At 37.7% G+C, this 13,071-nt stretch overlaps 1 protein-coding gene across 1 annotated transcript; it reads left to right on the top strand.

The window, feature by feature from the left end:
• The first annotated feature begins 938 nt into the window (after positions 1–938).
• LOC108678440 lies at positions 939–12,755 on the top strand. Its single transcript, XM_018166861.2, has 6 exons — positions 939–974; positions 4,223–4,362; positions 5,093–6,438; positions 7,505–7,617; positions 11,308–11,525; positions 11,809–12,755. The coding sequence occupies exons 2-6, from the start codon at positions 4,253–4,255 to the stop codon at positions 12,410–12,412; spliced, it is 2,391 nt and encodes a 796-aa protein (XP_018022350.1). The 5' UTR covers positions 939–974; positions 4,223–4,252; the 3' UTR covers positions 12,413–12,755.
• Positions 12,756–13,071: the final 316 nt, after the last annotated feature.

Raw genomic sequence — 13,071 nt, 5'->3', positions numbered from 1 at the left:
GCTATAGAAGTAACCCTTTGATTGTTGGATTGCAAATTTTATATAGGATTCAAATATGATAAGTGTAAGTTGTATTCAAATGCAAATAACTGCTCTATAACACTTATTTGTAATACTCCCAAATGCTAGCAGAAAAAATGAACGTTATCAAAGTATCACGTTAGCAAACCAGCGTCGCGTTTGCAGAACACTGAATAAAACCTGTCTCAAATCGAAGAGCCGTGGCCCACTTTTAGGATGAAGAGAACTCGGTAGGAAATCAGGAAAACGTGGTAGAGAGAACAGTGAAACAGACGAAAATTATTTTGTATATTGAAACTGGTCTACGAGTCTTAGATTTAAAATGTAAGAATACGCAACTTGCTTGAGCACGAAGATAAGAATCGGCGACAGGCCACATCAGGCCTACACTTCAGAGCCGACATCACTATGTTATGTTATGTTATGAGGACAACGCATTGGGGAGACGCGTGCACTCCGTTGTCAGTCTCTGGTATTTTATACTTTCACATTGTATACTTTTCACATATTATTACCAACAATAAAATTAATTATGCTGTCATCATGCCCTCTTTCTAAAATTGTTTTTTTAGTACGCGAAAAATTTATGAATTTTTCCAACTATTTGCTTTCGAAAAATTACTGACAGGAGTTGTTGACATTCATCCGAGTCCACCAGCTGTCGGTCTCTGGGCACTTGCCCGAAGCTCCATTTAAAGCGCCTGCTGCCTGCAAAGAGAAGAATGAAACGGAAAGAAACATGATGAAGATTGAAGACTTTAAACTAAATAGGTTGCTGAGTCTAGGTGTTACAAGTGGTCAACACGTGACTTCTTCACCTTCAACCCACCACCAATATACAAAATAACTTTCGTACACGGTATTTCGGTCTGTTAGTTGACTTACCTACTACGGTAGTACTACGTAGCTCAACGCAACGCCCAACTTCCCAAGTGACAGATCAAACGAATAAGTTGAAAATTGTTGTTTTCACTTGAAATTAATAATAATTACGGTATCTTGAATGTAGTTCCAAAATTTGTTAGTGCCTTAATAAGTTAATGGTTTAGGTTAGGTTGAAGTTAAATAGTTACTAACAGTACGCCTGGCGGCCTGAAACTCTTAAGTCCAAAGTCGGAAGTCCTCTTGATTTGTATTTTGTAGATGATGTAGGCCTAGATAAAGAAATTTAGAATAAATGATGTTTTCTGTGATCTGTACTTTTTTCTTTTATTGACGATATTATTGTATCCATTTTTCATTGCCAAAAGTTTTTTTCCATTCTGTATCTTATACTGTTAAAAACCCCAAAAAACTTCTATGCCATTGCAGGATTAGAATTTTCCTACTTCTTTCTGAAATCTTGCGGCTTCACTGTGACAAATTTTTGATACATTTCAAATCTTGCGGCCTGATCGTGCATTTTTTTAACAATTATATAGGAGGTAATTCATCTGGCATAAATCTCTTATCTCATGGTTCTGGAAATGGGGTAAACGCGGTATATTCCGACATTGTAGGTAATTCCGTCACCTCTCCAGCTTTTCCTTTATATTAAGCTTTGTTTTAGTTCCATGCGTGCAATACGTATCAGTTAAATTTGAAGCGCTGACGCAATACGACTCACCACGTGTCGGATGTTGCCACACAAAGTGACGGAATATAGGGATTTCGTAGGTTTCCATTCTAAAGGCTTTTTAATAAATATGGCAACATTTTGTGACGTTTCATCGTTGCTGACGTGTAGTGAAGTGTTTTGAGAGTCATGTGAAGGCAACAGAACTTACATAACGCATACGGTTTTTTTTATAGTTTTTGATTTCTCGATGCGTCCTTAATGTGTCGGAATATACCGCATTTACCCTGGCACGCCTGGCAGGAAAGCTCTAGTCATGGCCGATGGCCCTAAGGTTAGAAGTTTTCCATGCTTGTGCCATTGACAACAATCTTGTCTACTGCAAGTTTCATATCAGCATGACCGCATCCAAGCCATATCTGCTTCAGGTGGATGATGTCATGGGCCTGGATTGGGCCATGGCCCATGGCACCAAATTGTAACATGCATTGTGGGATTGGCTGTCATATTTGTTGCATGGTCTAGCTTCCACCTACATTTTCAATCTACTGTGCTTGTCTCTTTTTTTGAAGTTTTTTCTTGAAGATGGGATGCTACTGCACCATTGTAGGATGCCGATGCACTAGTCATTCTCAAGATTATTTAAACAGAAAACTGTACAATGGAATGCATTTCTTCAGTTTATTAGCCAAAAAGCAAAGTTCTCTAAGTTACCACAAGAAGACAAGCATGGGTGGCAGCGATTCATTGTACGACCATCTCATTTGAAACTAAACTAACCTAAACTATTATTTATGTCTTCAAAAAATATGATGGTTGTCACTGAAATATTTCTTTCTGTTTCAGGTGTTTTTACAATTTTTTATTATATATAATAGTAAATTTACTTGACCCAATTAAAATGGTGCAAATATACAAGCCCAGACATGTAAGCTTACAGATGAAGAGAAAATGCTATGAGGCTGCTGATATGATGAATGCAGTGGGCACTGGACAAGTTTGTTGTCAATGCTCAATGGCATGTCCATCAGTCCATGGATACAGTAATATCACATAAATGATAGGATACCTACCGTCAACCGGGGCTACTCGGGACGGTTTTGAGCGTTTTTTGTTAATAACTTCTTACGATGAAACATTTCATAAACAAGTTTAGGCTCATTTTATAGCTCTTTGCGAGGGCTATTGAATGGCATCTTCAAAAAAATTCCATATGCTATTCGTAATCCCCCCCCCGGGTAATTAGGGACACCCTTAAAAATGCATTTACAGTAGAACCTCAGTTAGCAAAAGTTCCAGTTAACAAAAAAATTAATTAACAACAAAGAATTTTGATTACATTTACCTCGCTCAGCGAAAAAAAATTTGCTTATCAAAAAATTAGTGCATCATTGGTCATCACAAAACAAAACATATGATGGTTGTTACTAAAACATTATTTTCTGTTTCAGGTATGTTTTTCACAATCTTTTTTGTTATAGTGAAATCACTTGACTCAATTAAAATTGTGCAAAATTACAAACCATCCTGTAAGCTTACAGATACAGAAGAAATGCTACATGGCTGCTGATATGAAGCTTGCAGTGGACAAGGTCATTGTCAATGCTCAATGGCATGTCCATGGATACAGTAATATTACATTAATAATACGGTAATTAATGAATATGGAAATATAATATCAATAAAGGAAAAACAAGTAAAAATCACAGAAAATGTCATTTATTTTACATCTACATCATCTACTATGAAAGAGGAGGACTTCAGAGTACTGTTAGTAATGAATGAGTACACTCTGCATGCTTCAAACGTTTTAAAATTAACTTTTATTGCAAGTGTCCCGGATAACCCCGTTCCCAGGGGTAAATCGGGACGGTTTTATTTTGCGTCTGGCACCTTACAAATAGCATATGGAATTTTTTTGAAGATGCCATTGGATAGCCCTCGCAAAGAGCTATAAAATGAGCCTAAACTTGTTTCTGAAATGTTTCATGGTAAGAAGTTATTAACAAAAAATGCTCAAAACTGTCCCTTTTTACCCCGTTTGATGGTATCAATAAAGGAAAGAAGTAGTGTGAAGTACAAATCACAGAAAATGTCATTTATTCTGCATCTACATCATCCACAAATTATGTATTTATTGAAATGAAGAGGAGGACTTTGGAATACTGTTAATAATGGGCGAGTATACTCTGCATACTTCCAACATTTTAAAATTAAGTTTTATTTCAAGTGTCACGGATTACTTTGCTGCCAGGGGCATATGGAATTTGTATGAAATTTTTTCCAATAGCATATGAAATTTTTTTGAGATGCCATACCATAGCCCTTGCAGGCTTGCAAAGACCTTTAGAATGAACCCAAACTTGTCTATGAAATGTTTCATGGTAGAAAGTTATTGACAAATATAAAAAAAATGTCCCTTATTACCTCCTTTGATAGTATTTGCATAGTGCCTAATGGAAACTTTTACATTATACACCAATGGTGTTTTGACAAGAAATGACTCATTGCAGGGAGTATCTTGGTCCAGAAAGTCTCCTGAGATGAGATGGCTGGGATTGAGTCTATTCATCATAATCCAAGGATGTTTTAATTGAAACACATATTATTTGTACCATTATTCATGCAATATATACCTCATTGAAGAGAGTACTTTGGCCCATAAAACCTTTAGAGATGGTTGGTATAGAGTGCCTGCCAGCTGAAGTGCTTCAGAAGATTCTGTGTTGCCCACAACTGCGAGCTTCGGACCTCCAGTATTGTGGTGCTGCAATTCCTTGCTTCAGGTAATTTTCATTGCTGTGAACTATGGAATTTGAATTTGAGGCAATTATTTTATTTTAGTCATGATTTGTTACAATTGATATTATTCACTCAACACAATTCACAGATTCAGTCTAATATAATAAAAACAAATGATGAATCTTAAGTTTGAGAATTCCAATTGGGAAAAATTATATTCACAAAATTGTCTGTTTGCTTATTTAATTATTTGTTAATTAATTTTAATTTGTTTGTGTAATAATAACCTAGATGTGCCTAAATGGATTAGAGTTAAATTAGTTGAAGTGAGTAAGTAATTTTTACACATCTCAGTTTTCTAAGTCCTGTATAATCATAATTAACCTCTATTTAATACATGGCATCATGTATATAGTTACGTATATAAATTTGAAAAAAATATTTTAAAATAAATATATTGTTGCTGGTTTTCTCAAATTAAATTACTTTTACCTCTATGTTACCTTGGTACCTATCACTTGTTCAAGAAATTACTGCTTATTCAATTGCAACTGGAATTAACATTATAGCTAAAGGATCAAAATGCTCTTTGAAAGTGAAATATTGTAATGAATATAAAAAAGTAGATGTTTCTTTTTATCCAAGATTAATTCTTGTACCTGCCTGATCACAAGTCATTACTCTTAAAACTAAGCCTAAATATTGAAGAGAAATTATTGAACTCTAAAAATTTCATCAATATAAAACTGACTTATGTGTGTATAATTTTTGCAGGTACATTGTCAAAAGTCCTGGCATATGGCGCAGCAAATTACGGCTGCACTATCCCACTGTGGCCAAAAAAATTGAGGGTACGGAGGTCAATTATGAGGCCTACTACACCCGTCTGTGTAACCAGCTCGAATCCACATGTTCCAACATCATGGCGCTCTCACACGTCTTTGTTTGGTCCTTGTATTATGATTATGAATGGCCGGACATTCCTCAGAGAGCATTGAGACTCTACTTCAATTTGTTTGATAGTGTAGTCGGACCTGACATGAGTAACTACTACTTGCTTGATGAGTGTTACAACATAATCCATGGCGGTGACCCAAATAGAGAACTCACACTCAAGTACTATGCAAGGAAAATCTTTTATTTTCTCAACAAATCCATTCATTTTGGAGTTTTCACTCAGTTTGATAACATTTCCAGCAAAAAGAAACCTGAGAGTGGCAAAACTGCATCACAGTTTAGCTACTACAAAGCAGCTTATGAGCTTGCAACCATTATTCCTATGCACGAGCGAGTAATGACTGGTGAACTCATGAGTGGTCTGAGAGATCTCACCTCTTGTGTGGATGAAGCAATTCTACAGAGCCGGCCAAGACTGTTCAAAAGCAACATTCTCAGAGTTGATTACTCTGACATCACCAATGCCAGAGGGACCGGTGTTTTCAGCGGGTCAGACTGTGCTTTCATCTTGAAGCAGATTCATGACTGTGTCTACCATGAGCGAAAGATGCATGATAATTTCAAGTCAGTGTACAACGGTTACAGATTCCGCCTTGACACTGTAATGATCTCAGGTGTGGGAGACAGAAAACTACTGGTGACTATTGAGGCCATCTTGTGCCAGCATTACGGTATCTCGTTTGAGGTACATGATGATGGTAAGGGGAACTGGAGAATTTGTTACTCTGGATATGATGGAAGTACAGGATATTGCCACTGTCCTTCCTGTCCATCATCAAGTGATGATAATGATGGTGGCTGCCAGAACAACATTGTGGTAACTGAACTGCACTTTGAGAGCTCCATTCTTCAAGCCTTGGTTGACAAGTTTGAAGCAAATTTAAAGAACGAATGGCAGTTTGCTGGAGGTCCTACTGTCTACAATCTGTTGAACGAGGAGACGTACATTTACTCCATGCGTTCAATCTTCAGTGCATGGCGATATGTTGAGCACTGGAAAATTGCTGAGCTACGACACTACACTGAACTACTGAGTCGTGTGTCAACTGATGATGCTGTGCCTGGCAAAATGCTTCACCTAAATATTCTTCTCAGAGTTTGCTCCAACTACACCCTTGAAACTCTCACCAACTTCAGGCGAGAGCTTGTGCATCCGCCATCAGGTGGGTCTTTATGTAACAATAAAAACTTATTCCAATATTGATGACAACTGGTTAATATATATACTACCGGTATATTTATACCTTAACCGAAAGTTGAGAAAATTTTTTGCTTTAGAATTCCATTTCAATATTGATTTCTATGCTTGAAAATAGGTACCAGTACCTTAAAAAAATTCATTCACAACTTATTTATAATCAAATTTCAATATTAACAAACTGGCCAATGGACATTTAATGAAAAAAACTCGTATATGCTTCACTTTTAAATTCAATTTCAATATTGATTGAGAAGTTGACCATTTTAATCATAAATTTCTGCAAAATCTTAACACCAATAGTTGATTGCTCATAGCTGTTTTCCCATAGAATGCAAAACTCTTTTTGAATGTGATCTCATAAAATCTTTTATTATGACCAAAATATTCTGCAGACTAGCATATTTATAATAGTGACCACCCTCACCTAATTGTTTTCCAAAGGCTGCTTAAAGGCTCAGTTAACTGAATATTTCTTCAAGATATTATGATGTTCTATTTATTTATCTTGATATTTTACTCAAGCTTGAGGTTAGGGATAATATTATCTCAAATTAAATATTATAAGTTAATAAAATCTTGAATACTATTTCTTTCAAGAACTTACTGCAACTTTATATTTCTGTATTGGAATACATTTAATTGTTTAGCTGATGTTGAATGCCATGCATTTGTTCAGGATCTTTAAGATCCCGTTATTTTATTGCCAACTTGTGAGTTATAACATACAAAATGCAACATATATGGTGTTATATCCAATTCATATGATGTACAATTAAATCCATATCATATTCAAATGATGTATTAATAAGTCCATATCATATTCATATAATGTATACCTAATTAAATCCATATCCTATTCATATAATGTATTAATAAATCCAAATCATATTCATATGATGTATAATTAAATCCATATCCTATTCATATAATGTAAAATTAAATTCAGAATCTACCTCGAGTGTATGATGCATATTACATATGTGATGCTAAGAAATATTTAATAAATCTAAAGCTTTTATTGGTTGCAGGTATACGGGACCTGCAGGGCATCGTGGCGAGCGTGAACATCCGTGCGAGGGCGCGGCTGCAGGAGCTGAAGGCGATGCTGGAGGCGGGATACCAGAGGAAGTGCTACTTCCTGGTGAGTAGGAGGAAAGTAGGACTGGTTTCTTGTGTGTAGGAGGAGAGTAGGACTGGTTCCTCGTGAGTAGGAGTAGAGTAGGGCTAGTTCCTCGTGAGTAGGAGGAGAGTAGGACTAGTTCCTCTTGAGTAGGAGGAGAGTAGGACTGGTTCCTCGTGAGTAGGAGGAGAGTAGGAGTAGTTCTAGTAGTTCTCCTCCTACTCGGGAGTAGGAGGAGAGTAGGACTAGTTCTAGTTCCTCGTTAGTAGGAGGAGAATAGGACTAATTCCTCGTGAGTAGGACGAGAGTAGGACTAGTTCCTCGTGAGTGGGAGGAGAGTAGGACTAGTTCCTCGTGAGTAGGGGTGAGTAGGACTAGTTCCTCGTTAGTAGGAGGAGAGTAGGACTAGTTCCTCGTGAGTAGGAGGAGAGTAGGACTAGTTCCTCGTTAGTAGGGGTGAGTAGGACTAGTTCCTCGTTAGTAGGAGGAGAGTAGGACTAGTTCCTCGTGAGTAGGAGAGTAGGACTAGTTCCTCGTGAGTAGGACGAGAGTAGGACTAGTTCCTCGTGAGTGGGAGGAGAGTAGGACTAGTTCCTCGTGAGTAGGAGGAGAGTAGGACTAGTTCCTCGTTAGTAGGAGGAGATTAGGACTAGTTCCTCGTGAGTAGGAGGAGAGTAGGACTAGTTCCTCGTGAGTAGGAGGAGAGTAGGACTATTTCCTCGTTAGTAGGAGGAGAGTAGGACTATTTCCTCGTTAGTAGGAGGAGAGTAGGACTAGTTCCTCGTTAGTAGGAGGAGAGTAGGACTAGTTCCTCGTTAGTAGGAGGAGAGTAGGACTAGTTTCTTGTGAGTAGGAGGCAGGGTTGGCAATGATTAAATCATGTGATCAAATCACTTACTTTTTTTCATAAAAAAACCATGATTTTTTTCTACATATTTAAATTTATTGAGTGGCAGTCTTTAATTTATTTTAATGTATTTTTATTCATGGTTTAGTGTAAATGTACTATGACAAATTGGAATATAGACCTGTTGCCTTTAATCTTGGTGTGTATTTCATTCTCGTGAATTGTACGTTTTTGGTACAGAGGCATCAAGTGTTGCAATACATTGTACATAGTTAGCAGCTTAGCTAATTCTTATAAGGCTATAAGTAGTCTATAACTAACTATTTGACTATTTGTTATATATTAATCACATTATACAATTTACATGTGTTAGCTAGCTTATATAATAAGGGTTGGTTGAGATTGTATTGACCTTTTAGGCATTTACAGGGTCCACCATATTTATGGCAACGCATGTTTTTTTTATTATTTCTCAATGAAACAAACAGGTGCATTGTTTTTCTATTGGATGAGCTAGTAGCCAAGAATTACCTAAACAATTCTCAGACATATTTAGTCAATATGACCACCCTTATTTTTAATGACGGCCTCCAATCTACGTGGGAAAGCTTCACAGGAGACGCGCAGCATTTCTTGAGGGATCAAGTCCCATTCTCATGTCAATTTAGACTTCAAACTATCCAAAGAATCATGAGGTGTTCTGCAGACCCTGCTCTCTAAAATAGCCTACATAGAAAAGTGGAGAGGATTCAAATCAGGGCTTCTTGAGGGCCATTCATTTCTGTGATGAACGCTGGGATGAAATGAACGCATGGATGTGACCCTGAATCCAGTTTTGGGTCATGTTTGAGTCATTTGATGGGACAGAGTCTTGTTGAAAACTCCATGGTGAGCCTTTGAAGTGTTTACGGGCCCAATGTAACAACACAGCTTCAAAAATGTCCGAAATGTATCGCTGACTGTTCAATTTCACTCCTGAGGGGACAAAAACGAGTGGGGACCTCCCAGTGGCGGTTACCGCGGCCCAAACCATTACGGACATGGGATTTGACGTCGTGTTTCTGTTCTGGTTGCCACAGATCTATCCCGAATCCAAACTCTGTCATTTTGACGGTTAACGCTTTGTTCAATGTCAAATTTGTTCTCGTCACTGAACACCAAGTTGGGCAGCGTGCCATCCTCAATGAGATCCAGAATGTGCTGGCATCTTTCGAGCCTCATTCGTTCATGACGGTCTGTTAGTTCATGCCTTGTTTGCATCTTGTAATGGGAGGTTTTGTGGTCATCTTTGACGACTCTACGCATTGATGTCTGACTGACTCCTGCTTCTGCAGCCAATTTTGCAGCTGAGCGACGAGGGTTTTTCCTCAACTTCCCCCTCGTGTTTTTGACCAATTGTTTTGTTCGGACACTTCGTTTCCTTCCTTGGCCAGGTCGATTGCATGTTTCATCAGTTTCCTTGAATTTTTTACCACCTTCCACACAGTTTCACGACGAATTTGGAGCTTTTTGCAATGACTGAATTACTCTCACCCTTTGCATTTCTATCTACTGCCATAAGTAATAGTAAATTAGGCACCTTAGATGAATTAATAGATGATATTAAGCTTCATTATAAAAGAAAAGTCTCCCAGAAACCAATTTATTTTATATAGCAAACATCCGGTGCCATAAATATGGCGGGCGCTGTAGAAAGATTTTCCACTCTAATATGAGTACCGTCAAGTGGGGTGACTTCGGCCACCACTACAACGGAAACAAATGGCAGCAAAACAAAATAATAAATGTTGACCAAAGTGCCTGGGGTGACTTTGGCCTCCGGGGTGACTTTGGCCAACGTTTATTATTTAGTTTTGCTGCCATTTGTTTCTGATGTAGTGGTGGCCGAAGTCACCTCACTTGACGGAATTCTAATTAAAATATTTAATTTCAATCTTTAAATATGTGAATTTGTAACTAAAAACAATTAAAATTAGAAAACTATATTTAAAATAATTAAATGCAGTGAATGGAAATAAAATGTTTGAATTGTGTACCACATGTTTATTTCAAAGTGTTAGCTTTTCTCATAACATAAGTCTTGTTTCAAGTCGTTTGAGGTTTGTTTGGTTGTCGTTCAGTTTGTTTAGTATTGGTTTATTAGTCTGAATCGAATGGGAACAGTGCAGTCAGTCACTGGGTACTAGTCGGTGTGTTTAGAGGGTAGAGTCTGGTAGATTTATAGGACATAAAACTAGTAGATCTATTGGAAGTGTTGTGCTCTGTTGACTGTGCCATCAGCTAGGTACCTATCTGTTATGTGACTATTCAATGTTTAGAAGATCAGCATTCCTGAAGTGTTTTTTTGTATATTGAAGCCAGTTAAATGGTCAACATTTAGCTCGTTAATTTCTTCCATACAAACTGTACAAAGCTAATGAATAGACTTATCAATAATTATTATTATTTTTTTCTAATCAATATCAATAATCAATAATTGTTTACCCAAAAGTCCCCAAGTGGTAAACACCGCCAGTGACCACATTGGCCATTCTAGAAGGCAATAACTGCCCTTTTTAGCCATCCATACACTTTTATTGTTAGTAGGCTAATTGCAACATAAAAAAATAAAATTTCAAAAAAGACAAAAAAGCTGAAAAAATCAAATAAATAAAAAAATCTTTGATTTTTTATTTATTTGATTTTTTTAAATAAAAAGAATCACCAACCCTGGTAGGAGGGGAGTAGTACAGTTCCTTGTGAGTAGGAGAGTAGACGTCTTGGTGAGTATGAATTATTGAAATGCAATACATTTTTCATATGCCACATCAATAAGTAACATGCAATATAAACAGTTATTTATAATAAACATGTTTTATTTGCAGGCCACATTTCACCCTCGCCAATCGCGGCCGTGGCCCCACGGTTGGCCTGGCAGCGACATGGTGCAGAAGCGACGCGTTGACCGAAAAAGTTGGCACGTGCAGTTTGCCGTGGGTCAAGTTGTCGAAATCCGCCGCAAGATCTGCGTTGCCAACTGCTGCTGTCGCCTCCCACAAAACCGGACCAAAAATCGTTCATTTTGCACCATGCAACGACCTAGGTTAGTCTAAATGGGATCGTACATTGTTATTTTCCCATTGATAGTCTTAACTACAACCCCAGGTTTATTTAAAATTACTCTAGTAGATTGGAATGCATCTGTTGTGGCCAATCTGTGAAAAAATTATTGTCAAAATATTGTGGAACTCAAAATGTATGTACATAATCAAGTTCATGTTGAAAATTAAGTTTCAATTGCGTTTCTGGTTTCCAATTACAATACCATATAATCTTTGCTATTATCTATAGTTTGTTGTATACTGATGTCATTGGCACGACTGCAGACATGGGACGGTCTCTGATGACGCGGGTGGAAGTTCATCGACTGGCAATTCTAACAGCAGTGGCTCTACTGCTACTCTCAACACTCCGACAAATTCTACCATCTCTAAAGATTCTACAGACTCTACAGATTCTACAGACTCAACAGACTCTCCTTCCCCTTCAAAGCGCTACCAAGCTGACTGTGATGGCGACGACACATGTGAACCCCCGCGTAAATTGGAATGCAAACGGAATTGTACACCTGAAGACTGTACCCGTCACGGGGTTGAAGAGAAGCCCCCATGCCTATGTGTAATATATGACTGGGATTCAATGTGTGTAGAGAGTGAAGAAACATTACTGATTATGGGGGAAAGTTGTCTTGCGTTAGGCACAGACCAGCCCTTCTACCGAGTTCTGTTAGACGACGGCTCAGCAAGATATGTCGCTCAAGAGGCTCTCTCGCACACTAGTAACCCTAGGCCTATCAGAAACCCGCTCATAGGCCGGTACTTTAGAGCCTACGTCCATCCTTACTATATTCCCAACATACAGAAGGCGTACGAGTATCCTGAAGACGCCACCGTCAGAGAACAGGATGCCTTCGTACCCTTACTAATGTGATTCAGCATACGTTCGTGGCCCAGTGTTTTCTGTCGTTTTTATGTGTTGCTTCTATCCGAAAATTCGAAAGAACAAATCAACCTTATCATTTGATAAATTGGAATGAGTATTCCTTGCTCGTTGAAAGTCCGAATAAATAATCCTTTCATTTTGGTAACTCGTGTGACATATTACTGTTTAATTCAGTTCATGCAGTACAGTGCCTTGTTTATAAGCAATGTTGAATGACGTTGTGAGAATTATGATCTATGTGAAATTCAGCCGAATTATTTCAATTGGCCTGAATGATGTTGTTTATTCAACAATTAGGCTCGTTAATTACCAATCCGATGTGATAAATCAAGCATTGGTAGGTGTAGAAATATACCTATAGTGTACGTATAATAATAGCTCGCTGGAATTACCTTAAATAGGGAGAAACAGATATAGGATTGCATCTTTTTTATTAATTGTAAACACACATTGACACCCTTTTCAGCATTCAAAATTGCCGTTCTGACGGACAGGAAGTGGATAACTACATAAAGTTTAAATGTGTTGGGTAAGTATTATGTAAACGTTTTCTCACATATAAAGAAATATTGCGTATAAATATCTCCGCAAGAAGGCAGATATTAGAGTTCTGCATCTACGTATAATGACACGTGTACCTATGTACG

This window comes from Hyalella azteca, unplaced genomic scaffold (genome assembly GCF_000764305.2).
Source record: "Hyalella azteca isolate HAZT.00-mixed unplaced genomic scaffold, Hazt_2.0.2 contig10210, whole genome shotgun sequence".
NCBI lineage: Eukaryota > Metazoa > Arthropoda > Malacostraca > Amphipoda > Hyalellidae > Hyalella > Hyalella azteca.
This window is presented reverse-complemented; position numbering and strand designations above follow the sequence as displayed.

What these genes read in the sequence shown, in the direction of transcription:
- LOC108678440 (XM_018166861.2), top strand. Translation starts at nt 4,253, where the DNA reads ATGGTTGGTATAGAGTGCCTGCCAGCTGAAGTGCTTCAGAAGATTCTG. An exon ending in GCTTGTGCATCCGCCATCAG is followed by an intron (nt 6,439 to 7,504) that starts GTGGGTCTTTAT and finishes TATTGGTTGCAG; the next exon opens with GTATACGGGACCTGCAGGGC. An exon ending in AGAGGAAGTGCTACTTCCTG is followed by an intron (nt 7,618 to 11,307) that starts GTGAGTAGGAGG and finishes TTTTATTTGCAG; the next exon opens with GCCACATTTCACCCTCGCCA.